General features: G+C 49.8%; 1 protein-coding gene across 15 annotated transcripts in view; it reads right to left on the bottom strand.

The window, feature by feature from the left end:
* Positions 1-12,508, bottom strand: part of Nav2 (neuron navigator 2) — a 621,718-nt gene that overhangs the window by 36,517 nt on the left and 572,693 nt on the right. For all 15 annotated transcript variants that reach the window (XR_005974653.1, XM_041656370.1, XM_041656355.1 and 12 more), the window contains 6 exons: positions 8,365-8,417; positions 7,569-7,592; positions 7,399-7,473; positions 2,196-2,279; positions 1,790-1,901; positions 387-532 (listed from right to left, as the gene is read on the bottom strand). Coding sequence is in view for 14 of the 15 variants with exons in the window: in XM_041656370.1 (XP_041512304.1) it covers positions 387-532; positions 1,790-1,901; positions 2,196-2,279; positions 7,399-7,473; positions 7,569-7,592; positions 8,365-8,417 (494 nt within the window). In the remaining variant the exon portion in view is untranslated. The remainder of the gene's footprint in view (positions 1-386; positions 533-1,789; positions 1,902-2,195; positions 2,280-7,398; positions 7,474-7,568; positions 7,593-8,364; positions 8,418-12,508) is intronic.

The raw sequence follows: 12,508 nt of genomic DNA, 5'->3' as shown, positions 1-12,508 counted from the left end.
CTCCAGAGAGGTGTTACTCAGGTGTGGAGCAGGCCTGAGTCCCTGAGTTTCATCCCCAGTAAAGAGGAATGAGATTCACTGAGCTCTGAACTCTGTGCCAATGTAGGAGGAGAAAGAAATGAGAGATACGTGAAATGGGAGACGGGCACATCACACAGTCTCACGAAGAGAAAAAAAACCACAGTGTGGGGCCTGATCAACGCCGCCGCTTTGCTGAGCACAGCATCGGTTTTGGTGAAAAGGCCTCCCCCAGGGCGCTTCCTTGGATCTGCTCTCCAAGGCCTGTGGTTCTGAGGTTAGGAGGCAGCCTGGGATTTATCTGTGGACATTTATTGTGGGGACAGCACGAGACAGCCCCCTGGGGGAGTCCAGGGAGGTGCACTCACCCAGTTTTTCCTCTTCTTTTTCTTCGAGTCGCTCTCTATGTTGCTGCCCACGCTCGAGTGGCTGGTGGCACTATTGATACTGGAGACGCTGTCAGAGGAGTGCTGCCTGCGGATGCGCAGGTCTGCAGCCTGGGTGCTGCCGTTTCCTGGAGAGAGCAAGCAAGGCGTGTGGGCTCTAGAGTAGAGTCTTCTGTTCCCAGGAATGGCCTCCTCTGATCCAGGGAATTTGGACTGAGGTAGTACCTCTATGCCCCGTTGCTAGCTGGAAGAGCCTTGAAGTAATAATGGCTATGCCCTCTTCCTCATGGAAGGTAGAAAGCCTAAGGAACATTCCCCAACACCGATCTCTGTTTGGACAGAGAGGGAGATATACCTGTAAACACAGCAGTATTCCCTGCTGGAGCTCCTTCGATCTCTTCTCTTCAGCTCCACTAGAGATGGCACCCAGGGCTCCAGTGATCTCTCCTTGTTGATCGCTACATTCCTGCCCTGCTTACCTCCCTGTGGCCCTTTGGGAGCACTGAGCCCATGTCATTCCAGGCCCTCCACGATTCTCTTCCCTCAGCCTCCAGTGCTCCTCCCTCCACCCTGCTTAGCTCACGCTTTCTAATCCTTCCTACCTCAACTTCATCACTGCTGTTTTGGAAGAACAGCAATAACAAGAGACGGCCGACATCATGGTTGTGGCTAGCTTTTGTCCTATGGATAGGGCTGTCTCTAATCCTGACTAGAGCTTGTTGTACAGCCGGAAGGCCTGAGGGTCCAGGCCCACTTTGTTCCTAACTAGCCTTTGACCTTAGAAAGCTACCATCACCTCTGAAGCCCTTCATCAACAGGGAGTAAAGGGTCCTCATAATATAGTTGTGAAAAGAAAGATAACTAAAAACACACAAAGCCCAACAATTTATTAGGGCAGTTTCCTAGGGTATCCGAGAGATGAACCCAGGTGGGCAACGGTGGCACACGCCTTTAACCAGAGATAGGAGGATCTCGGTGAGTTGGAGGTCAGCCTGGTCTATAGAGTGAGTGCCAGGACAGGTTCCAAGAGCTAGACAGAGAAACCTTGCCTAAGAAAACCAAACCAAACCAACAAACATATAAACCCATTCAACTCTCTCTCCAATATGCAAACAAGCAATCATGGAGGCATGAGAGAGAAGCCATAAAACACCAGGCTGCTTCTCCATAAGAAACCCAGTTCTTCAGTCTTCAAGATTTATCGGAGAAGACTGTACTACACTTGCCATCTCTGCGGTGGCCAGAAGCAAGCAGATGAAAGGGTCTGCGTTCTGGGACCTGGCCCTTGGATCTGCAGCTTGAGTCCCAGTCTCTTGCCCCATAGCAGGGGCTGCACCCTGCACTATACCGTGAGAGAGGGTGTCTACAGCAGGTCTCGTGGTTACCTTTGCAACTGAGCTCTGGTGTGTTGATCACTCCGTTAATGGCAGCCTGGGCAGCTGCATTCTGTTTCTTTAGCAGCTCGATGGTTTTTCTTAACTCATTCAGTTCCGAATCCTGAAGATGAGAAAGATACAATAGGAACGTTCCCAAACCAGCTCCATAAAGCACAACGCCGGCCTGGACAGAGGCGAGCAGCGACAAAGGGGTGCCACAGAGCTGTCTCATACATGGTGGATCTAACTTCAGTGTAAGGATATCAGGGAGCACAGGAGGCCACTAGATCCGTAGGAGACACAGGAGCAACACTTGATCTATTCTTGACATTCAGGCTCTACGAGTCTAAGCCGTATGTTAAAATCGGCACCTTCATCTGAAATGAGAGTGAGCGATGGCACCCCCCGGGCTTACCTTCTGCTCTGCGGTCATTGTTAGACTCTGCAGTCTGATGGTCATGTTTCCCAGACTCTGCTCAAAGGCTGCCACGAGGTGAGCCTGCAGCGGAAGATGAGGCCTCAGTGACGTCATCTTGCAAGGCCACAGTGCCAGAGGGGGAATGGGTTCTCAAGGCAGAAACTTAGAGCCTCTTTCATGTGGCCTGCACAGGTTTGGTCTCCTATCAGCTCTCTGGGACTGCTGATTCTAGCCTTGCCCTTGTTCAAGTTCTTCTTCCTCAAACATCCTTCCTCCGGGTACCTTTGTCCTACCCACTCCTGGCCTAGCTAATCTGCACATGTCTGGCCGGGGACACCACCAGCCCGGGTCTATTCCCTCGCACTCAAAGGTCCACTGTATTCAATACACTTTGAGGTTGTCGCTGGAAATACTCAGGGCCTGTGACTGCCGGTTTATGGCTGATTCCACAGCACACAGTGGTAGGATCTGCTGTTCACCGATCACCACGTTCACGGGAAGCACGGGCTCATGGGGAGCAGGGTTGTAGGGTGAATGGACAAAGTGGCTAGATTATTTTCCTTGTTATAATCCTCATTAATAAAAAGCTACTGAAAGGCCCATCTGCTCCCTGGATGAAGAGACCTCTCGTAGCTCCCCCAGGGAGACACCTTCCTCCAAGCTCCCACACTGTGATATTCTCTTGTTAGAAGACACCAGATGCAACATCTTACACAAGGCTCGGAAAAAGGTTTCAAAAGAAGCCAGTTATAATTAGAATATGCATCCAATCTTCAGATGCTTCAGTGTAACAATATAAAACTATTTCTGTTGGATTGGACAGAGAGCCCAGCTGTCAAGAGCTCTCTCCTTCCACCATGTGGGTCGTGAGATTAAATTCAGGGCATCAGACAAAGCAGGCCTGCCTGCATTGACCCTCAAAGCCACCTTTCTGTCTGACACTTGTTTTTTGTACCTGGTTCACATTTTCTTTCTATAGACTAATTTATTTTTATTTTATGTGTATAGTGTTTTGTCTAAATGAATATAAGTGTACTATATGCACGCAGGTGTCTGAGGAAGCCACGAGGGATGTCAGAGCTCCCCTGAGATCAAGTTACAGGTGACTGTAAGCCACCATACAGGTCTGGGGACTGAACTTAGGTCCTCTGCAGCAGAAGACAACAATTCGGCTCCCAGAACCTGAATCAGGCTGTTCACATCCACCTGTAACTCCAGCTCTAATGTATCCAAGGCCCTTTTCTGGCCTGAATGCACTGGAACAAACACACACATATATAAATAAAACATACAATAAATCTATTTTCAAAACAAAACAGTAGTCCAGCAGTGGTAGCTCACACCTTTAATCCCAGCACTCAGGAAGCAGAGGTAGGCAGAGTTCAAGGGAGTTCCAGGACAGCCAGAGCTACCCAGAGAAACACTGTTTTGAAAAACAAAACAAGTAAACAAACAAATGCATATCTTGGAACTGAGGAATGTGTTTCTTGAGGTCTAGATCAAGAGGTTAGCATGCCAAAACTAAGCCTGTTTGTACTGGAGAGTAATGAACACTTGATGTGTCGTTACTGATTGATTCAACTGCTTGTTGAATTGGGAATCTGAAAAAGCCATTAAAACCAAGTCTAAGGGGCTGGAAAGATAGCTCTGCAGTTAAGAGCACTTGCTACTCTTATACTCCTGCTGTGATGGATGCAAAGGACCAGAGGCTGGGGATGAGTCTGGAAAAACAAGACGTGACCGCACTATAAAAACCCAGAGAAGAAGGTGATCAACGCCCCAAGAAAAGAATAAGAGAGTGGGATACGTGGCCAGGGCTGTGGAGTGGGCCTGGATTTCAACCTAAGGAGGGAACTGCAGGGTGGCCCAGCCGTGGTTCACTAGACTTCATTGCGACAGGCTGACTGGGTCTAAGACAGCAGACGAGGCCAGGACCGTGGTGCAGATACACCATCACAGCAAGACTACATGGACGGTTTCTTGTTTGTTACACTCTATATATTTGAAATGAAGAAAACGCCTCTCTACTTCTTTAGCTTACCTTCAATACAGGGGGAAATATCTTTTAAGTAATTTATTTTTATTTTATATGCATTGGTGTTTTGCCTGCATGTATGTCTGTGTGAAAGTATCAGGTCTCCTAGGAGTTACAGACAGTTGTGAGCCTCCATGTGGGAGCTGGGAATTGAACCCAGGTCATTTGGAAGAGCCGTCAGTGCTCTTAACTATGGAGCCATTTCTGCAGTCCACCCCCCCCCCCCTTTAGTTTTCCATCAGTCTCACATCCTTTCTCAGGCTAGCCTGGTAGGCACTATGTAGCCTAGGCTGGCCACGAGCTGGTACCCTTCTGCTTCAGTTTTCCTAGCATTGGGTCACCATACCCACTAAAGCGAATCAACTCAAGATGACATGGTGGGTAGAGGAATTGGGTCAGGGCACAGCGTGCTGTCCTCACCCAAGCAGAGTGGGGAGTGAGGCCAAGTGATTTGCATTCATTTTCATTCTGCCTCTAACCTGTACCCGTGATCCCTGGAACGCTGCTGCTCACTCAAACTGTGAACGTTATGTTTACAAGCTCAGAAAGCAGCCGCTTAGCTCTGACGGGTCGGAGATCCAGCTCCGCTAGCAAGTGAAAGGGCTGCTTTTGTGTCCTGAGCACAGCTATGAAAACACGGGGGAGGCAGGGCCTAGCGCCCTGCACAACATAATACAACAACCTCCCCGCCAAGAGACATTCTCACATTCCCAGGGAAAACAAATAGAGAGCTAGGAAAACACCAGCCAGGGCAGCCCGGAATAGCCTGTCCTAGGAAAACAAACATAGCTTGGTCTCCGAGAAAGATGGCAGATAATAAAACGGTAGTGGCTGAGGTGGAGTGTGGAGTGTGGTACAACTAAATATTTACTTTAAAACAAGACTGCACTCAGCAGCTTCTGGGAGGTGCAACACATTCTGGAATAATATAAGAGGCCTTACTCCAACCCATCTAGCACAGAGGGTAAAGGACCACAGGCCAGCACAGGGCTCCTGGTGGCAGATCAGGTAGATGGAAAGAGTAACCCAAGGTCACCTGACGGAGACTCAAGGACAGCACTTGATGACTGTCACAAATCATGAGGCGTTTATTTCTTGGGGGCAGGAGGTCACTGTCCACCTCCCTGGGTCTGCATTCAGTTCTGAACACAGGTGCATACATCGGACTTTCCAATTAGAGGACCTAGTCAGGATACCATGGACACTTTTTGAATAGAAAAATCTAAGCCTGAGAATTCAGCTCTGAGATGGTTTCTAATGATTTCTTAGATTTATTATCTTAAGTGTGTGTGTGTGTGTGTGTGTGTGTGTGTGTGTGTGCGCGCGCGCGCCTGGTACATTTAAATGTGGATACCTAAAGAAACCAGCAGAGGGCACCAGACCTGGAGCTGAGTTACAGGCGGTTGTGAGTCATTTGAAAGGGATGCTAGGAACCTAACTGGGGTCCTCTGTAAGAACGGTGAGTGCTGCCAACCTGCCAACCACTGAGCCAGCCCTCCTGATGATGGAGAGGGGAAGAGAATAAAGGACTGAGAAGCGCATAGTGACAGGGTGTGTCAAGGTTTAGGGAAATCATCAGAGGTTTCCGACAATGCACAAGAGTTTGGGAGAAGGGCGATGATGAAGGCAGTTACACTCCCCGGGCATGTAATTAAGGGCGTGTCACGCTTCCCATGCAGATCTAAGAGAGCCACGCTTCCTGGAGTCAGTCAGGCTAGAGCAGGAATTACCAGGTAAATGACTACCGTGGGGCTCTGACTCACGCTCCTGGTCAAAGGAGAACAGCCTTTGAAGTGGCTCCCGCTGTTGGAACGCAGAGGGGTCACACAAGTGTGCTCCCCCTGACAGGCGCTGGTACCCTTATCTGGGCTGCTCTGAGGCTAGGCTACGAACTCCTGGGCAGGAAGCCTGGCCTTGGAGTCACCCAGCATCTCCCTAAATCTCAGGCTTCGGGGTGACAGCCCCGCCCTCAGTGGGGGCTCCTCTGTGGGTCTCCCAGATAGGCTGGGAGATCCTTGCCTCTCCTTTACTCTATTTGGTCCAAATAGCAAGCTGAGCCTCCACACTGACAGGATTCTCCGAAGGTCCCCAAACCCCACCGAACAGCTCAGACACTCATCTGTCCCTCGCCTTTCGTATATACTGACTCCTGCCCTGCCTCTCTCCTCACTCCTCACCTCAGATACTGACCGGGTAAGCCACTCACAGTTCTCCTTGGACCTTGCAAAACTGTTCACTTTGGTTAGGATGCTGCACCCTTCTACAGGACAGCAATCTGGTGTTACTCCCTCTGGGAAACCCTGACTCCCTCCCACCTCCCGCCGAGAGGTAGCGTGGCACTCGTGTGTTTTCATCGTTGTGGCATGAATGACTGTGTCCCAGGGAGCTTGTTCAGCTTGCCTCCATTCTGGTCCCGAGCTAGCATGGGAAGTGGCAGTGACTCTGCCTGCCTTCCTGTTGGACCCCCAGCCTAGTGTTGCTTGCACGAGGAGGAGTGGCCAGCCAGCCAGAACGAAGGCTGGCAGTGCTGAGCACCGTGCATGGTGCAATTATAGAGCACCAGCTGTTTATCACGAAGCCACAGGCGTCTTTCTTCCCCCGAGTTCCTTTGCGTTCCCACCTCCCTGAAGACCCCAATCTTCAGAAAGAGGACGGGAAATGAGTTAACAGTTCAAAGATCGCAAGCCTGGGTCACCTCCCAACACAGCGAGACAGCGATTGTCCCATTACATAGACGAGCAAAGCCAGACCCAGATGTGACAGAGAGTGGCCCAAGCCAGACTGCTAGCACCTGATTTGGCATCATTGTCCACAGATCTAAAGCCTTTTGAACCCACAGAGTTACTCCTTGAGTGTCCAAAGACCCAGAGCCTCAAGGAATGGCTCAGAAAGCAGATGGCTATTTCCTATCCAACCTCCAGTTTCTCCTCTGTCCTGTCCTTGGTCCCCACTTGGTTTTATCTCTGTCTCTACCCTGTTACATCCTTGGCTTCCTCCCTGACCACTACTGTTGTTGGCTTCTATTGGTGCCCCTCAGCTCCCGCCCACGTGGTTTCATCTCTGGCTCCCACTCAGCCCAGCTCCTGCGCCCACCCTGGCCTGTCCCTGGCCCCCACTGTGTGTGCGTATGTGCATGTGCGCGTGCGTTCCTGAACAGGTACTCACATTGGCGGTCAGCTGGGTGGTCAGCGCAGACACCTTTTCCTGGGAGGCATCCAGCTCCCGCCGCAGCTTTCGGATCTACAGAGACAGGCACAGGGGTTACCTGCTTGGGGGGAGTCCGTCTCTTAATACTGAGAGTGAGAAAGAGCTCCGGAAGGTGAACCGTTCCTTACCTCTGATTGGCATTTCTCTTCTGGCTGTAAATAAATCACAAAGAAAGTCAGAACAGTGAAGGAAAAGGAGTAATGTAGCCCAGCCAGTGGGAACTGCTGAGTCTGCTAACTTGGGAAAGTTTAGAATTTTTTTCTTTTTTATGTGTACTTGCCTGTATGTATGTATGTATGCATGTATATATGACTAGTATCCAAGGAGGCTAGAAGAGGACATTGGGTTTCCTGGAACTAGAGCTACAGGTGATTGAGAGTCACCATGTGGGAATTGAACCCAGGTCCTCTGGAAGAGCAGCAAGTGCGCATAACTGCTGAGCCATCTCTCCAGCTCCTGAAAGTCCAGATTTTGACTGGCTTCTTTTCTGGTATAAGTCTATAAACTGGAACGATTACATCTACCCACCAGAACGGGCAAATACAAAAGCCCAGTATTCTAATAAATCAGGAAGAATGTGAGGGATATTCTAACCATTGCGGTGACAAGGAACCACCTGCTTCCACGTGAAGACATGGGTAGAAGGGAGGGTTACGTATGCGTGCACTCAGCTTTTACATGGGTATCAGAACTCGGGTCCTCGTGCTTGGGCGATAAGCCCTTCACCCACTGAGCCCTCTCCCCAGCTCCAAGGGGGATGTGATAACAGCTGTCTTGTGGATCTCAAATCTTTTTCTCCTACGAGTTGATCCTTTTATAATGGGACTACTTTCTACAGCTGGGATGCTTATCATCACTCCTGACAGACTTGATAACAGAACGTGTGTGTGCAAGCACGGCCACTTGGCGATGGCTGAGACTCACCGTGGAGTAGATGGAAGACGTGCTGGAGACCAAGGACAGCGAGGATCCGTGAACTGTTGGAAGGAAGCAAACAGGGTCAAAGGTGCCGCTGGCTGCTGTGTGTGTGTGTGAGAGAGAGAGAGAGAGAGAGAGAGAGAGAGAGAGAGAGAGAGAGGAGGCCAGCCCTTCAGGACACCACGGGCTCGTCCTGGCTGTGACTGTCATCGTGGCCCAACACTTCCTGGGTTGAGCACAGGTCAGAGCCAAATAATCCATTAAGGAAATCATTTTCTTCGTACCACATTTTTCTTAACTAGCAAAACAACACATGATTCCGGGATCATATATTCACGTAACCAAACGTTCATACCGCCGAGGGTTCAAGCACAGGGCAGTGTGGCTGTGGAGAGTGTAACCACACTCTTCAGAGGCAGCTTGCGGCTGTTTCGGATTGTGCCTACTCAGGTCGGATGCAAGGTTCAGCGTTGTGACCGTGCGGCAAAGCTGACTTGTCTCACTCCCACTAGATGCTTAGAGACGAACCTTTGTCCTAATCAATCCACACAGCCTTGGAGCAGAGATCAGCGGAAACCACAGCATTTCTGCTGAAGTACGGGACTTGCACAACGTCTATACGTGACGAACGAGGGTGTTCTCTTCCTTGCTTGGTAACCATAGGTTCTGACTCAGAACCACACTCACGCACTCCTAGCGTTCCGTCCCATCTCCAGCTGGAGGGACTTTATTATCTGCTCTCACTTTGAAGCGGGCTCTTTTCCGGGACTAGGGATTCAAGCTGCCTTCTTCTCTTTTCTTTCAGGGAACCTGATTCTTACTTTCTCAACAACCTCCTGGTAACTTGTCTGGAAGACAGAACCAGCCCAGGGTACAGACACGGCAGGTATTTTAAGTGGGCACAGTTCTCCTGACCACAGGTGGAAAGCCTTATGTCCCCACATCCCACGAGAGCAGGAGCCCACCTGTGACCAGGGAAGGCCAGGGACACTCTGCACACACGACTGAGTTCACTAGTCACCCCAACAGTACACTCGGCCCCACTTAGCAGGTAGTAGGAGCTGCCTACCAGCAAGATATTGAACAAACAGTTCTGTCTGATGCTTGGGAACCTGCCTGTGGTGTTACTCATAAACCTCCCCTGTCCCCCGACACTTCTTTGCCTGTTCCTCTCACAAGGGGTTATCCGGCTATCCTGGACTTCATTCCCGGGCAAGCTCTAGATGGCACTGTAGAGCCTGCTTCTGAGGCTCTGCCAGTGCAGCTCTTTGTTTAAGGTGTTTCTAACCCTACCTGGCCCAGTCCAGCACAGTCCAGAGCTCCTTCTCCTCTCACTAGCAGGCACCTACCAACATCTCTGAGGCTGGGACTCCACCAGGACTCACAGCTACCCTCCCAGGTAATGCCAGGCTCCAGATCTGCTCCCTGTTTTTCTACCAAGCATGACTAATCTGACTCACACCCCATAAAAAGCAGGTTAAGGTGTTAATGGCCAAAAATGGCTTTCTGTACTAACATGCCCAGAGGTTCAGAAGTACCAAGGCACTTCCGAACAACATACCAAAGTGGACAGAGTGCCTGGGAGGCCTGTTGGTGGAAGAGACAAGGGGATCCAGGTAGTCACCTCCACGCACCCTGCCAGGGCTGACTCAGAGGCCTGAGCAGGGGCAGCACACATACTCTGGCTGCTGTTTTCTCTCCAATTCCTCCATCTCAAACATATCAGTTTCTTGGCAGTCAGGACCAGCTCAGGGACCCAAGCAGAGGTGGCACATGGGGCACGCTTAGAGTGGAGACATTACTTTTCTCTGTAACAATGTATCTCACTTGGAAATCAGTGACGGCGAGGCTGTGATCCAAAGAAACAGCTTCCTTGGCTTTCTGCGCCCCACCAACCTGAATGCGGCTGGTCTGAACTGCTGTGGTCAGCTGATATTTAGGGTGAGCTGCAGAGCCTGGGGGGGGGGGTGAGTTTCAGCCCCCAAATCACTAAGCTTGATGGAGCTTTCCTGCTGCACCTCCAGAATTCCACAGCTGGACTGGCAAAAGTCTCCTGGAACCCAAATGACATGACCTGCTTACAGCTACACAGTAACTCAAGGACAGGATCTGTTGACTGGAAGTCTGGACAAGACTCTGTTCGCCTGTGACCTGTTTTTACTTTTTTTAAAAAAAATATTTATTTATTTATTATGTATACAATATTCTGTCTGTGTGTATGCCTGCAGGCCAGAAGAGGGCACCAGACCTCATTACAGACAGTTGTGAGCCACCATGTGGTTGCTGGGGATTGAACTCAGGACCTTTGGAAGAGCAGGCAACGCTCTTAACCTCTGAGCCACCTCTCCAGCCCCCGGTTTTTTACTTTTAAAAATTCCTTTGGTGGGCTGGCCAGATGGTTTAAGTTGGTACGGGTGTTTAATACCAAACCTGACAAACTGAGTTCCCTACCCAGGACCCGTAGAGGAAGGAGGGAACCATCTCCTGAAAGTTGTTCCAGAACCTCTACATGCATAGCAGGGCACGCACAGCAGAATCATGTAAAATTTTGAGTAATTTTAAGTTAAAAAAAAATTCCAATACAGGGTTTCTCTGAGTAGCCCTGGCTGTCGTGGACCTCACTCTAGAGACCAGGCTGACCTCAGACTCACAGAGATCCTCCTGCCTTTGCCTCCCAAGCGTTGGGAGTAAAGGTGTGCACCACCACCACCTGGCTTAAAAGTTAAAAATTGAAAAACAGCTTCTGGTATGTTTTGTAATGTATTTCTAATCCCTTTGTGTAATGTCCCCATAGGCCCCAAAGCCAGGACTTGTGAGCCATCCTATGTGGGTGCTGAGAATCGGGCTCCTATCCCTTTGCAACTGCAGTATCTGCTCCTAACCGTTGACCATCTCTCCAGCTCCAATATCCATTTCAAAGATACCTTGAGCATCTCTTAAGACTGCCTCAAAGGTGACTTTGAGATTACATCCTAGCTATAGTAAGAATTTACCCAAAGTACTTCAAAAGATTGCACCTGGGCCACACTGCACTGGATCCACGTGGCTATGACTTCCATCGCCTTAAACATGGAACATGCTCACAGACACATGTCTAATTTTCCTTACGCTTTAATCCCACTTCACAGCACAGAATAAACAGTTCAAGGAGGGTCTTACCTGGCCAGACATGAGATCTGACCTCCCCTACAACGCTGGTAACTTATCAATTTAAAATGAAAACAAACAAAAGTCCTATTCTATTTTTGTCATATGCAAGGAATAAACCCACCTGGACGGTGAAATTCCCAGAGATGAAGGGGTCACCTTCGCGGTATAACACAACCCTCCCCACCAAAGTCCTAACTTTGCAGCTCAGTTCCGTATGACCACAAATCACATGACTACAAAAGTTGTGGTGAGGATCTCTGTGAGTTAGAGACCAGCCTGGTCTACAAGAGCTAGTTCCAGGACAGGCTCCAAAACTACAGAGAAACCCTGTCTCGAAAAAGAAAAAAAAAAGGTGTGGTGATGCTTGTGGGTAGGCCAGGCCTAGCTGTCATCTGATATCCCAGATGGTCTGTATTGGGCTTTCTGATTGCAGATGGGCTGCCTAACCTAAAGAGCTAGCTGAGGAAGAGTCTGCAAGGGCCCGTGGTCTTTGTGGGACCATGTATACTTGTCAGGACAAGTTTTGGTACTATTTTGTGATTCTATCAGGCATACACATGGCAGATCATGAGGGCAGCACGGGACACACTCCACAAGGGAGCTGTCCTCTGGGACAGAAAGAGACATACCATGGCTATTCTTGACAAATCGTGGAAAACAGCCTAAGACGGACAGACTTCCTCCTCCATTGCCTTAGGGCCAGTATGGGCCCTAACTGTGTTCTGATAGCCACCACAGCACCAATTTCCCCCAGCCTCTAAATCTAACAAAAGCCCCTAGTAAGCCAGGCTCCCCGCCTCCCTAATCCTCCAGCCCGGCAGTTTCCATATAAGGATTATAAGCTTGCCCTGCTCAGGGCTACTGGGGACATAAATCTGGGGAGAGCCCTAAGTCACCAAGATCAGCCAACAAGCAACAATTCTATCACTACAGTCCTTTAAGCCTTTCTTAGAAAGAAAGCCGAGAAGCAGAAGGCTGCATCTTGTATTCCCTTCCTTAT

Source organism: Microtus oregoni, unplaced genomic scaffold (genome assembly GCF_018167655.1).
Source record: "Microtus oregoni isolate MIOR12 unplaced genomic scaffold, Mior012 000000F_ref0000247, whole genome shotgun sequence".
NCBI lineage: Eukaryota > Metazoa > Chordata > Mammalia > Rodentia > Cricetidae > Microtus > Microtus oregoni.
The sequence above is the reverse complement of the archived record's forward strand: the minus strand, read 5'-3'. Positions and strand labels throughout refer to the sequence as shown.